The sequence below is a fragment of the Salmo salar genome, chromosome 12 (assembly GCF_965601325.2).
Source record: "Salmo salar chromosome 12, fSalSal1, whole genome shotgun sequence".
Taxonomy (NCBI): domain Eukaryota; kingdom Metazoa; phylum Chordata; class Actinopteri; order Salmoniformes; family Salmonidae; genus Salmo; species Salmo salar.
The window spans coordinates 16,658,583-16,671,431 of record NC_138302.1 but is presented as its reverse complement, the minus strand read 5'-3'; the positions used below and the strand labels follow the sequence as shown (position 1 = coordinate 16,671,431).

Here is a 12,849-nt window from a genome sequence, read left to right as displayed (position 1 = left end):
CAGTTCATCTCTAACCTCTAACCTCTAGGCTACCTGGGTGGTGAGGAAGGGAAGTCCCAGGATGTACAGTTCATCTCTAACCTCTAGACTACCTGGGTAGTGAGGAAGGGAAGTCCCAGGATGTACAGTTCATCTCTAACCTCTGACCTCTAGAGTACCTGGGTGGTGAGGAAGGGAAGTCCCAGGATGTACAGTTCATCTCTAACCTCTGACCTCTAGGCTACCTGGGTGGTGAGGAAGGGAAGTCCCAGGATGTACAGTTCATCTCTAACCTCTAACCTCCAGACTACCTGGGTGGTGAGGAAGGGAAGTCCCAGGATGTACAGTTCATCTCTAACCTCTAACCTCTGACCTCTAGACTACCTGGGTGGTGAGGAAGGGAAGTCCCAGGATGTACAGTTCATCTCTAACCTCTAACCTCTGACCTCTAGACTACCTGGGTGGTGAGTAAGGGAAGTCCCAGGATGTACAGTTCATCTCTTACCTCTAACCTCAAGACTACCTGGGTGGTGAGGAAGGGAAGTCCCAGGATGTACAGTTCATCTCTAACCTCTAACCTCCAGACTACCTGTGTGGTGAGGAAGGGAAGTCCCAGGATGTACAGTTCATCTCTAACCTCTGACCTCTAGGCTACCTGGGTGGTGAGGAAGGGAAGTCCCAGGATGTACAGTTCAGCTCTAACCTCTGAGCTCCAGACTACCTGGGTGGTGAGGAAGGGAAGTCCCAGGATGTACAGTTCATCTCTAACCTCTAGACTACCTGGGTGGTGAGGAAGGGAAGTCCCAGGATGTACAGTGTGTCTCTAACCTCTGACCTCTAGACTACCTGGGTGGTGAGGAAGGGAAGTCCCAGGATGTACAGTTCATCTCTAACCTCTAACCTCTGACCTCTAGACTACCTGGGTGGTGAGGAAGGGAAGTCCCAGGATGTACAGTTCATCTCTAATCTCTAGACTACCTGGGTGGTGAGGAAGGGAAGTCCCAGGATGTACAGTTCATCTGTAACCTCTGACCTCTAGACTACCTGGGTGGTGAGGAAGGGAAGTCCCAGGATGTACAGTTCATCTCTAACCTCTAGGCTACCTGGGTGGTGAGGAAGGGAAGTCCCAGGATGTACAGTTCATCTCTAACCTCTAGACTACCTGGGTAGTGAGGAAGGGAAGTCCCAGGATGTACAGTTCATCTCTAACCTCTGACCTCTAGAGTACCTGGGTGGTGAGGAAGGGAAGTCCCAGGGTGTACAGTTCATCTCTAACCTCTGACCTCTAGGCTACCTGGGTGGTGAGGAAGGGAAGTCCCAGGATGTACAGTTCATCTCTAACCTCTAACCTCCAGACTACCTGGGTGGTGAGGAAGGGAAGTCCCAGGATGTACAGTTCATCTCTAACCTCTGACCTCCAGACTACCTGGGTGGTGAGGAAGGGAAGTCCCAGGATGTACAGTTCATCTCTAACCTCTAGACTACCTGGGTGGTGAGGAAGGGAAGTCCCAGGATGTACAGTGTGTCTCTAACCTCTGACCTCTAGACTACCTGGGTGGTGAGGAAGGGAAGTCCCAGGATGTACAGTTCATCTCTAACCTCTAACCTCTGACCTCTAGACTACCTGGGTGGTGAGGAAGGGAAGTCCCAGGATGTACAGTTCATCTCTAATCTCTAGACTACCTGGGTGGTGAGGAAGGTAAGTCCCAGGATGTACAGTTCATCTGTAACCTCTGACCTCTAGACTACCTGGGTGGTGAGGAAGGGAAGTCCCAGGATGTACAGTTCATCTCTAACCTCTAACCTCTAGGCTACCTGGGTGGTGAGGAAGGGAAGTCCCAGGATGTACAGTTCATCTCTAACCTCTAGACTACCTGGGTAGTGAGGAAGGGAAGTCCCAGGATGTACAGTTCATCTCTAACCTCTGACCTCTAGAGTACCTGGGTGGTGAGGAAGGGAAGTCCCAGGATGTACAGTTCATCTCTAACCTCTGACCTCTAGGCTACCTGGGTGGTGAGGAAGGGAAGTCCCAGGATGTACAGTTCATCTCTAACCTCTAACCTCCAGACTACCTGGGTGGTGAGGAAGGGAAGTCCCAGGATGTACAGTTCATCTCTAACCTCTGACCTCTAGGCTACCTGGATGGTGAGGAAGGGAAGTCCCAGGATGTACAGTTCATCTCTAACCTCTAACCTCTAACCTCTGACCTCTAGACTACCTGGGTGGTGAGGAAGGGAAGTCCCAGGATGTACAGTTCATCTCTAACCTCTGACCTCTAGGCTACCTGGATGGTGAGGAAGGGAAGTCCCAGGATGTACAGTTCATCTCTAACCTCTAACCTCTAGACTACCTGGGTGGTGAGGAAGGGAAGTCCCAGGATGTACAGTTAATCTCTACGTCTAACCTCTGACCTCTAGACTACCTGGGAGGTGAGGAAGGGAAGTCCCAGGATGTACAGTTCATCTCTAACCTCTAACTTCTAGGCTACCTGGGTGGTGAGGAAGGGAAGTCCCAGGATGTACAGTTCATCTCTAACCTCTGACCTCTAGACTACCTGGGTGGTGAGGAAGGGAAGTCCCAGGATGTACAGTTCATCTCTTACCTCTAACCTCAAGACTACCTGGGTGGTGAGGAAGGGAAGTCCCAGGATGTACAGTTCATCTCTAACCTCTAACCTCCAGACTACCTGGGTGGTGAGGAAGGGAAGTCCCAGGATGTACAGTTCATCTCTAACGTCTGACCTCTAGACTACCTGGGTGGTGAGGAAGGGAAGTCCCAGGATGTACAGTTCATCTCTAACCTCTGACCTCTAGGCTACCTGGGTGGTGAGGAAGGGAAGTCCCAGGATGTACAGTTCAACTCTAACCTCTGACCTCTAGGCTACCTGGGTGGTGAGGAAGGGAAGTCCCAGGATGTACAGTGTGTCTCTAACCTCTAACATCTAGACTACCTGGGTGGTGAGGAAGGGAAGTCCCAGGATGTACAGTTCATCTCTAACCTCTAGACTACCTGGGTAGTGAGGAAGGGAAGTCCCAGGATGTACAGTTCATCTCTAACCTCTGACCTCTAGACTACCTGGGTGGTGAGGAAGGGAAGTCCCAGGATGTACAGTTCATCTCTAACCTCTGACCTCTAGGCTACCTGGGTGGTGAGGAAGGGAAGTCCCAGGATGTACAGTTCATCTCTAACCTCTAACCTCCAGACTACCTGGGTGGTGAGGAAGGGAAGTCCCAGGATGTACAGTTCATCTCTAACCTCTGACCTCCAGACTACCTGGGTGGTGAGGAAGGGAAGTCCCAGGATGTACAGTTCATCTCTAACCTCTAACCTCTAACCTCTGACCTCTAGACTACCTGGGTGGTGAGGAAGGGAAGTCCCAGGATGTACAGTTCATCTCTAACCTCTGACCTCTAGGCTACCTGGATGGTGAGGAAGGGAAGTCCCAGGATGTACAGTTCATCTCTAACCTCTAACCTCTAGACTACCTGGGTGGTGAGGAAGGGAAGTCCCAGGATGTACAGTTAATCTCTACGTCTAACCTCTGACCTCTAGACTACCTGGGAGGTGAGGAAGGGAAGTCCCAGGATGTACAGTTCATCTCTAACCTCTAACTTCTAGGCTACCTGGGTGGTGAGGAAGGGAAGTCCCAGGATGTACAGTTCATCTCTAACCTCTGACCTCTAGACTACCTGGGTGGTGATGAAGGGAAGTCCCAGGATGTACAGTTCATCTCTTACCTCTAACCTCAAGACTACCTGGGTGGTGAGGAAGGGAAGTCCCAGGATGTACAGTTCATCTCTAACCTCTAACCTCCAGACTACCTGGGTGGTGAGGAAGGGAAGTCCCAGGATGTACAGTTCATCTCTAACGTCTGACCTCTAGACTACCTGGGTGGTGAGGAAGGGAAGTCCCAGGATGTACAGTTCATCTCTAACCTCTGACCTCTAGGCTACCTGGGTGGTGAGGAAGGGAAGTCCCAGGATGTACAGTTCAACTCTAACCTCTGACCTCTAGGCTACCTGGGTGGTGAGGAAGGGAAGTCCCAGGATGTACAGTGTGTCTCTAACCTCTAACATCTAGACTACCTGGGTGGTGAGGAAGGGAAGTCCCAGGATGTACAGTGAGTCTCTAACCTCTAACCTCTAGGCTACCTGGGTGGTGAGGAAGGGAAGTCCCAGGATGTACAGTTCATCTCTAACCTCTAACCTCGAGACTACCTGGGTGGTGAGGAAGGGAAGTCCCAGGATGTACAGTTCATCTCTAACCTCTGACCTCCAGACTACCTGGGTGGTGAGGAAGGGAAGTCCCAGGATGTACAGTTCATCTCTAACCTCTAACTCTAACCTCTGACCTCTAGACTACCTGGGTGGTGAGGAAGGGAAGTCCCAGGATGTACAGTTCATCTCTAACCTCTGACCTCTAGGCTACCTGGGTGGTGAGGAAGGGAAGTCCCAGGATGTACAGTTCATCTCTAACCTCTAACCTCTAGACTACCTGGGTGGTGAGGAAGGGAAGTCCCAGGATGTACAGTTAATCTCTACGTCTAACCTCTGACCTCTAGACTACCTGGGTGGTGAGGAAGGGAAGTCCCAGGATGTACAGTTCATCTCTAACCTCTGACCTCTAGGCTACCTGGGAGGTGAGGAAGGGAAGTCCCAGGATGTACAGTTCATCTCTAACCTCTAACTTCTAGGCTACCTGGGTGGTGAGGAAGGGAAGTCCCAGGATGTACAGTTCATCTCTAACCTCTGACCTCTAGACTACCTGGGTGGTGAGGAAGGGAAGTCCCAGGATGTACAGTTCATCTCTTTCCTCTAACCTCAAGACTACCTGGGTGTTGAGGAAGGGAAGTCCCAGGATGTACAGTTCATCTCTAACCTCTAACCTCCAGACTACCTGGGTGGTGAGGAAGGGAAGTCCCAGGATGTACAGTTCATCTCTAACGTCTGACCTCTAGACTACCTGGGTGGTGAGGAAGGGAAGTCCCAGGATGTACAGTTCATCTCTAACCTCTGACCTCTAGGCTACCTGGGTGGTGAGGAAGGGAAGTCCCAGGATGTACAGTTCATCTCTAACCTCTGACCTCTAGGCTACCTGGGTGGTGAGGAAGGGAAGTCCCAGGATGTACAGTGTGTCTCTAACCTCTAACATCTAGACTACCTGGGTGGTGAGGAAGGGAAGTCCCAGGATGTACAGTGTGTCTCTAACCTCTAACCTCTAGGCTACCTGGGTGGTGAGGAAGGGAAGTCCCAGGATGTACAGTTCATCTCTAACCTCTAACTTCTAGGCTACCTGGATGGTGAGGAAGGGAAGTCCCAGGATGTACAGTTCATCTCTAACCTCTGACCTCTAGACTACCTGGGTGGTGAGGAAGGGAAGTCCCAGGATGTACAGTTCATCTCTAACCTCTAACCTCCAGACTACCTGTGTGGTGAGGAAGGGAAGTCCCAGGATGTACAGTTCATCTCTAACATCTGACCTCTAGACTACCTGGGTGGTGAGGAAGGGAAGTCCCAGGATGTACAGTTCATCTCTAACCTCTGACCTCTAGGCTACCTGGGTGGTGAGGAAGGGAAGTCCCAGGATGTGCAGTTCATCTCTAACCTCTGACCTCCAGACTACCTGGGTGGTGAGGAAGGGAAGTCCCAGGATGTACAGTTCATCTCTAACCTCTAGACTACCTGGGTGGTGAGGAAGGGAAGTCCCAGGATGTACAGTGTGTCTCTAACCTCTGACCTCTAGACTACCTGGGTGGTGAGGAAGGGAAGTCCCAGGATGTACAGTTCATCTCTAACCTCTAACCTCTGACCTCTAGACTACCTGGGTGGTGAGGAAGGGAAGTCCCAGGATGTACAGTTCATCTCTAACCTCTAACCTCTGACCTCTAGACTACCTGGGTGGTGAGGAAGGGAAGTCCCAGGATGTACAGTTCATCTCTTACCTCTAACCTCAAGACTACCTGGGTGGTGAGGAAGGGAAGTCCCAGGATGTACAGTTCATCTCTAACCTCTAACCTCCAGACTACCTGTGTGGTGAGGAAGGGAAGTCCCAGGATGTACAGTTCATCTCTAACATCTGACCTCTAGACTACCTGGGTGGTGAGGAAGGGAAGTCCCAGGATGTACAGTTCATCTCTAACCTCTGACCTCTAGGCTACCTGGGTGGTGAGGAAGGGAAGTCCCAGGATGTACAGTTCATCTCTAACCTCTAACCTCCAGACTACCTGGGTGGTGAGGAAGGGAAGTCCCAGGATGTACAGTTCATCTCTAACGTCTGACCTCTAGACTACCTGGGTGGTGAGGAAGGGAAGTCCCAGGATGTACAGTTCATCTCTAACCTCTGACCTCTAGGCTACCTGGGTGGTGAGGAAGGGAAGTCCCAGGATGTACAGTTCATCTCTAACCTCTGACCTCTAGGCTACCTGGGTGGTGAGGAAGGGAAGTCCCAGGATGTACAGTGTGTCTCTAACCTCTAACATCTAGACTACCTGGGTGGTGAGGAAGGGAAGTCCCAGGATGTACAGTGTGTCTCTAACCTCTAACCTCTAGGCTACCTGGGTGGTGAGGAAGGGAAGTCCCAGGATGTACAGTTCATCTCTAACCTCTAACTTCTAGGCTACCTGGATGGTGAGGAAGGGAAGTCCCAGGATGTACAGTTCATCTCTAACCTCTGACCTCTAGACTACCTGGGTGGTGAGGAAGGGAAGTCCCAGGATGTACAGTTCATCTCTAACCTCTAACCTCCAGACTACCTGTGTGGTGAGGAAGGGAAGTCCCAGGATGTACAGTTCATCTCTAACATCTGACCTCTAGACTACCTGGGTGGTGAGGAAGGGAAGTCCCAGGATGTACAGTTCATCTCTAACCTCTGACCTCTAGGCTACCTGGGTGGTGAGGAAGGGAAGTCCCAGGATGTGCAGTTCATCTCTAACCTCTGACCTCCAGACTACCTGGGTGGTGAGGAAGGGAAGTCCCAGGATGTACAGTTCATCTCTAACCTCTAGACTACCTGGGTGGTGAGGAAGGGAAGTCCCAGGATGTACAGTGTGTCTCTAACCTCTGACCTCTAGACTACCTGGGTGGTGAGGAAGGGAAGTCCCAGGATGTACAGTTCATCTCTAACCTCTAACCTCTGACCTCTAGACTACCTGGGTGGTGAGGAAGGGAAGTCCCAGGATGTACAGTTCATCTCTAACCTCTAACCTCTGACCTCTAGACTACCTGGGTGGTGAGGAAGGGAAGTCCCAGGATGTACAGTTCATCTCTTACCTCTAACCTCAAGACTACCTGGGTGGTGAGGAAGGGAAGTCCCAGGATGTACAGTTCATCTCTAACCTCTAACCTCCAGACTACCTGTGTGGTGAGGAAGGGAAGTCCCAGGATGTACAGTTCATCTCTAACATCTGACCTCTAGACTACCTGGGTGGTGAGGAAGGGAAGTCCCAGGATGTACAGTTCATCTCTAACCTCTGACCTCTAGGCTACCTGGGTGGTGAGGAAGGGAAGTCCCAGGATGTACAGTTCATCTCTAACCTCTGAGCTCCAGACTACCTGGGTGGTGAGGAAGGGAAGTCCCAGGATGTACAGTTCATCTCTAACCTCTAGACTACCTGGGTGGTGAGGAAGGGAAGTCCCAGGATGTACAGTGTGTCTCTAACCTCTGACCTCTAGACTACCTGGGTGGTGAGGAAGGGAAGTCCCAGGATGTACAGTTCATCTCTAACCTCTAACCTCTGACCTCTAGACTACCTGGGTGGTGAGGAAGGGAAGTCCCAGGATGTACAGTTCATCTCTAATCTCTAGACTACCTGGGTGGTGAGGAAGGGAAGTCCCAGGATGTACAGTTCATCTGTAACCTCTGACCTCTAGACTACCTGGGTGGTGAGGAAGGGAAGTCCCAGGATGTACAGTTCATCTCTAACCTCTAACCTCTAGGCTACCTGGGTGGTGAGGAAGGGAAGTCCCAGGATGTACAGTTCATCTCTAACCTCTAGACTACCTGGGTAGTGAGGAAGGGAAGTCCCAGGATGTACAGTTCATCTCTAACCTCTGACCTCCAGACTACCTGGGTGGTGAGGAAGGGAAGTCCCAGGATGTACAGTTCATCTCTAACCTCTAGACTACCTGGGTGGTGAGGAAGGGAAGTCCCAGGATGTACAGTGTGTCTCTAACCTCTGACCTCCAGACTACCTGGGTGGTGAGGAAGGGAAGTCCCAGGATGTACAGTTCATCTCTAACCTCTAGACTACCTGGGTGGTGAGGAAGGGAAGTCCCAGGATGTACAGTGTGTCTCTAACCTCTGACCTCTAGACTACCTGGGTGGTGAGGAAGGGAAGTCCCAGGATGTACAGTTCATCTCTAACCTCTAACCTCTGACCTCTAGACTACCTGGGTGGTGAGGAAGGGAAGTCCCAGGATGTACAGTTCATCTCTAACCTCTAACCTCTGACCTCTAGACTACCTGGGTGGTGAGGAAGGGAAGTCCCAGGATGTACAGTTCATCTCTTACCTCTAACCTCAAGACTACCTGGGTGGTGAGGAAGGGAAGTCCCAGGATGTACAGTTCATCTCTAACCTCTAACCTCCAGACTACCTGTGTGGTGAGGAAGGGAAGTCCCAGGATGTACAGTTCATCTCTAACATCTGACCTCTAGACTACCTGGGTGGTGAGGAAGGGAAGTCCCAGGATGTACAGTTCATCTCTAACCTCTGACCTCTAGGCTACCTGGGTGGTGAGGAAGGGAAGTCCCAGGATGTACAGTTCATCTCTAACCTCTGAGCTCCAGACTACCTGGGTGGTGAGGAAGGGAAGTCCCAGGATGTACAGTTCATCTCTAACCTCTAGACTACCTGGGTGGTGAGGAAGGGAAGTCCCAGGATGTACAGTGTGTCTCTAACCTCTGACCTCTAGACTACCTGGGTGGTGAGGAAGGGAAGTCCCAGGATGTACAGTTCATCTCTAACCTCTAACCTCTGACCTCTAGACTACCTGGGTGGTGAGGAAGGGAAGTCCCAGGATGTACAGTTCATCTCTAATCTCTAGACTACCTGGGTGGTGAGGAAGGGAAGTCCCAGGATGTACAGTTCATCTGTAACCTCTGACCTCTAGACTACCTGGGTGGTGAGGAAGGGAAGTCCCAGGATGTACAGTTCATCTCTAACCTCTAACCTCTAGGCTACCTGGGTGGTGAGGAAGGGAAGTCCCAGGATGTACAGTTCATCTCTAACCTCTAGACTACCTGGGTAGTGAGGAAGGGAAGTCCCAGGATGTACAGTTCATCTCTAACCTCTGACCTCTAGACTACCTGGGTGGTGAGGAAGGGAAGTCCCAGGATATACAGTTCATCTCTAACCTCTAACTTCTAGGCTACCTGGGTGGTGAGGAAGGGAAGTCCCAGGATGTACAGTTCATCTCTAACCTCTGACCTCTAGACTACCTGGGTGGTGAGGAAGGGAAGTCCCAGGATGTACAGTTCATCTCTTACCTCTAACCTCAAGACTACCTGGGTGGTGAGGAAGGGAAGTCCCAGGATGTACAGTTCATCTCTAACCTCTAACCTCCAGACTACCTGGGTGGTGAGGAAGGGAAGTCCCAGGATGTACAGTTCATCTCTAACGTCTGACCTCTAGACTACCTGGGTGGTGAGGAAGGGAAGTCCCAGGATGTACAGTTCATCTCTAACCTCTGACCTCTAGGCTACCTGGGTGGTGAGGAAGGGAAGTCCCAGGATGTACAGTTCATCTCTAACCTCTGACCTCTAGGCTACCTGGGTGGTGAGGAAGGGAAGTCCCAGGATGTACAGTGTGTCTCTAACCTCTAACATCTAGACTACCTGGGTGGTGAGGAAGGGAAGTCCCAGGATGTACAGTGTGTCTCTAACCTCTAACCTCTAGGCTACCTGGGTGGTGAGGAAGGGAAGTCCCAGGATGTACAGTTCATCTCTAACCTCTAACCTCTGACCTCTAGACTACCTGGGAGGTGAGGAAGGGAAGTCCCAGGATGTACAGTTCATCTCTAACCTCTAACTTCTAGGCTACCTGGGTGGTGAGGAAGGGAAGTCCCAGGATGTACAGTTCATCTCTAACCTCTGACCTCTAGACTACCTGGGTGGTGAGGAAGGGAAGTCCCAGGATGTACAGTTCATCTCTTACCTCTAACCTCAAGACTACCTGGGTGGTGAGGAAGGGAAGTCCCAGGATGTACAGTTCATCTCTAACCTCTAACCTCCAGACTACCTGTGTGGTGAGGAAGGGAAGTCCCAGGATGTACAGTTCATCTCTAACATCTGACCTCTAGACTACCTGGGTGGTGAGGAAGGGAAGTCCCAGGATGTACAGTTCATCTCTAACCTCTGACCTCTAGGCTACCTGGGTGGTGAGGAAGGGAAGTCCCAGGATGTACAGTTCATCTCTAACCTCTGACCTCCAGACTACCTGGGTGGTGAGGAAGGGAAGTCCCAGGATGTACAGTTCATCTCTAACCTCTAGACTACCTGGGTGGTGAGGAAGGGAAGTCCCAGGATGTACAGTGTGTCTCTAACCTCTGACCTCTAGACTACCTGGGTGGTGAGGAAGGAAAGTCCCAGGATGTACAGTTCATCTCTAACCTCTAACCTCTGACCTCTAGACTACCTGGGTGGTGAGGAAGGGAAGTCCCAGGATGTACAGTTCATCTCTAACCTCTAACCTCTGACCTCTAGACTACCTGGGTGGTGAGGAAGGGAAGTCCCAGGATGTACAGTTCATCTTTTACCTCTAACCTCAAGACTACCTGGGTGGTGAGGAAGGGAAGTCCCAGGATGTACAGTTCATCTCTAACCTCTAACCTCCAGACTACCTGTGTGGTGAGGAAGGGAAGTCCCAGGATGTACAGTTCATCTCTAACATCTGACCTCTAGACTACCTGGGTGGTGAGGAAGGGAAGTCCCAGGATGTACAGTTCATCTCTAACCTCTGACCTCTAGGCTACCTGGGTGGTGAGGAAGGGAAGTCCCAGGATGTACAGTTCATCTCTAACCTCTGAGCTCCAGACTACCTGGGTGGTGAGGAAGGGAAGTCCCAGGATGTACAGTTCATCTCTAACCTCTAGACTACCTGGGTGGTGAGGAAGGGAAGTCCCAGGATGTACAGTGTGTCTCTAACCTCTGACCTCTAGACTACCTGGGTGGTGAGGAAGGGAAGTCCCAGGATGTACAGTTCATCTCTAACCTCTAACCTCTGACCTCTAGACTACCTGGGTGGTGAGGAAGGGAAGTCCCAGGATGTACAGTTCATCTCTAATCTCTAGACTACCTGGGTGGTGAGGAAGGGAAGTCCCAGGATGTACAGTTCATCTGTAACCTCTGACCTCTAGACTACCTGGGTGGTGAGGAAGGGAAGTCCCAGGATGTACAGTTCATCTCTAATCTCTAGACTACCTGGGTGGTGAGGAAGGGAAGTCCCAGGATGTACAGTTCATCTGTAACCTCTGACCTCTAGACTACCTGGGTGGTGAGGAAGGGAAGTCCCAGGATGTACAGTTCATCTCTAACCTCTAACCTCTAGGCTACCTGGGTGGTGAGGAAGGGAAGTCCCAGGATGTACAGTTCATCTCTAACCTCTAGACTACCTGGGTAGTGAGGAAGGGAAGTCCCAGGATGTACAGTTCATCTCTAACCTCTGACCTCTAGACTACCTGGGTGGTGAGGAAGGGAAGTCCCAGGATATACAGTTCATCTCTAACCTCTGACCTCTAGGCTACCTGGGTGGTGAGGAAGGGAAGTCCCAGGATGTACAGTTCATCTCTAACCTCTGACCTCTAGACTACCTGGGTGGTGAGGAAGGGAAGTCCCAGGATGTACAGTTCATCTCTAACCTCTGACCTCTAGGCTACCTGGGTGGTGAGGAAGGGAAGTCCCAGGATGTACAGTTCATCTCTAACCTCTAACCTCTAGACTACCTGGGTGGTGAGGAAGGGAAGTCCCAGGATGTACAGTGTGTCTCTAACCTCTAACCTCTAGACTACCTGGGTGGTGAGGAAGGGAAGTCCCAGGATGTACAGTTCATCTCTAACCTCTAACCTCTAGACTACCTGGGTGGTGAGGAAGGGAAGTCCCAGGATGTACAGTTCATCTCTAACCTCTGACCTCTAGACTACCTGGGTGGTGAGGATGGGAAGTCCCAGGATGTACAGTTCATCTCTAACCTCTGACCTCTAGGCTACCTGGGTGGTGAGGAAGGGAAGTCCCAGGATGTACAGTTCATCTCTAACCTCTAACCTCTTGGCTACCTGGGTGGTGAGGAAGGGAAGTCCCAGGATGTACAGTTCGTCTGCGACTGCCAGGTTCAGGATATAGATGTTGGTGACGGTCTTCATCTTGGCGTAGCGCAGCACCACGTAGATAGCCAGGGTGTTACCGATCAGGCCGACCACGAACACACTCAGGGAGATGACCGCAGTCATCAGGGTACTGCTGCCCTGGAACGGGACACTCTGACTGGACACGTTGGAGGAGGAACTGGGGAAGAAGGATGGGGAGGGGAAGGACGGGGTCGCAGTACCAGAATCAGGGTAGGAGTAGTGATACCCCAGGTTGGGTGTGGAGGTGTTGGGGTCACCAGAGAGCGGTGTCCAGCCTGTCCTGTCCACAGGCTCCATTGTGGATGTAGGGTGTGTAGGGGAGGGGAGGAGACCTTCAGACCTGCAGCAGAAGAGACAGAAAATTAAAAGAGGTGTGTGTGTGTGTGAGTCTCTGTGATAAAAGGAATGCAACTCTATCTACTGTAAAACTCCAGTAAAAATGTACGATTCATCACATGTTGTCGGGCGGTTGTGGATGGGTTATTAGCAAACAGCTGACACGTGCATCACTAACGCACGCACACACACACA

General features: G+C 51.3%; 1 protein-coding gene across 1 annotated transcript in view; it reads right to left on the bottom strand.

The window, feature by feature from the left end:
* Positions 1-12,651, bottom strand: part of LOC106564296 (somatostatin receptor type 5) — a 95,580-nt gene extending 82,929 nt beyond the window's left edge. Inside the window, exon 1 of the mRNA XM_045692058.2 lies at positions 12,247-12,651. Within this exon, the coding sequence (XP_045548014.2) occupies positions 12,247-12,615 (369 nt within the window). The 5' untranslated portion in view covers positions 12,616-12,651. The remainder of the gene's footprint in view (positions 1-12,246) is intronic.
* Between the last annotated feature and the right edge of the window lie 198 nt (positions 12,652-12,849).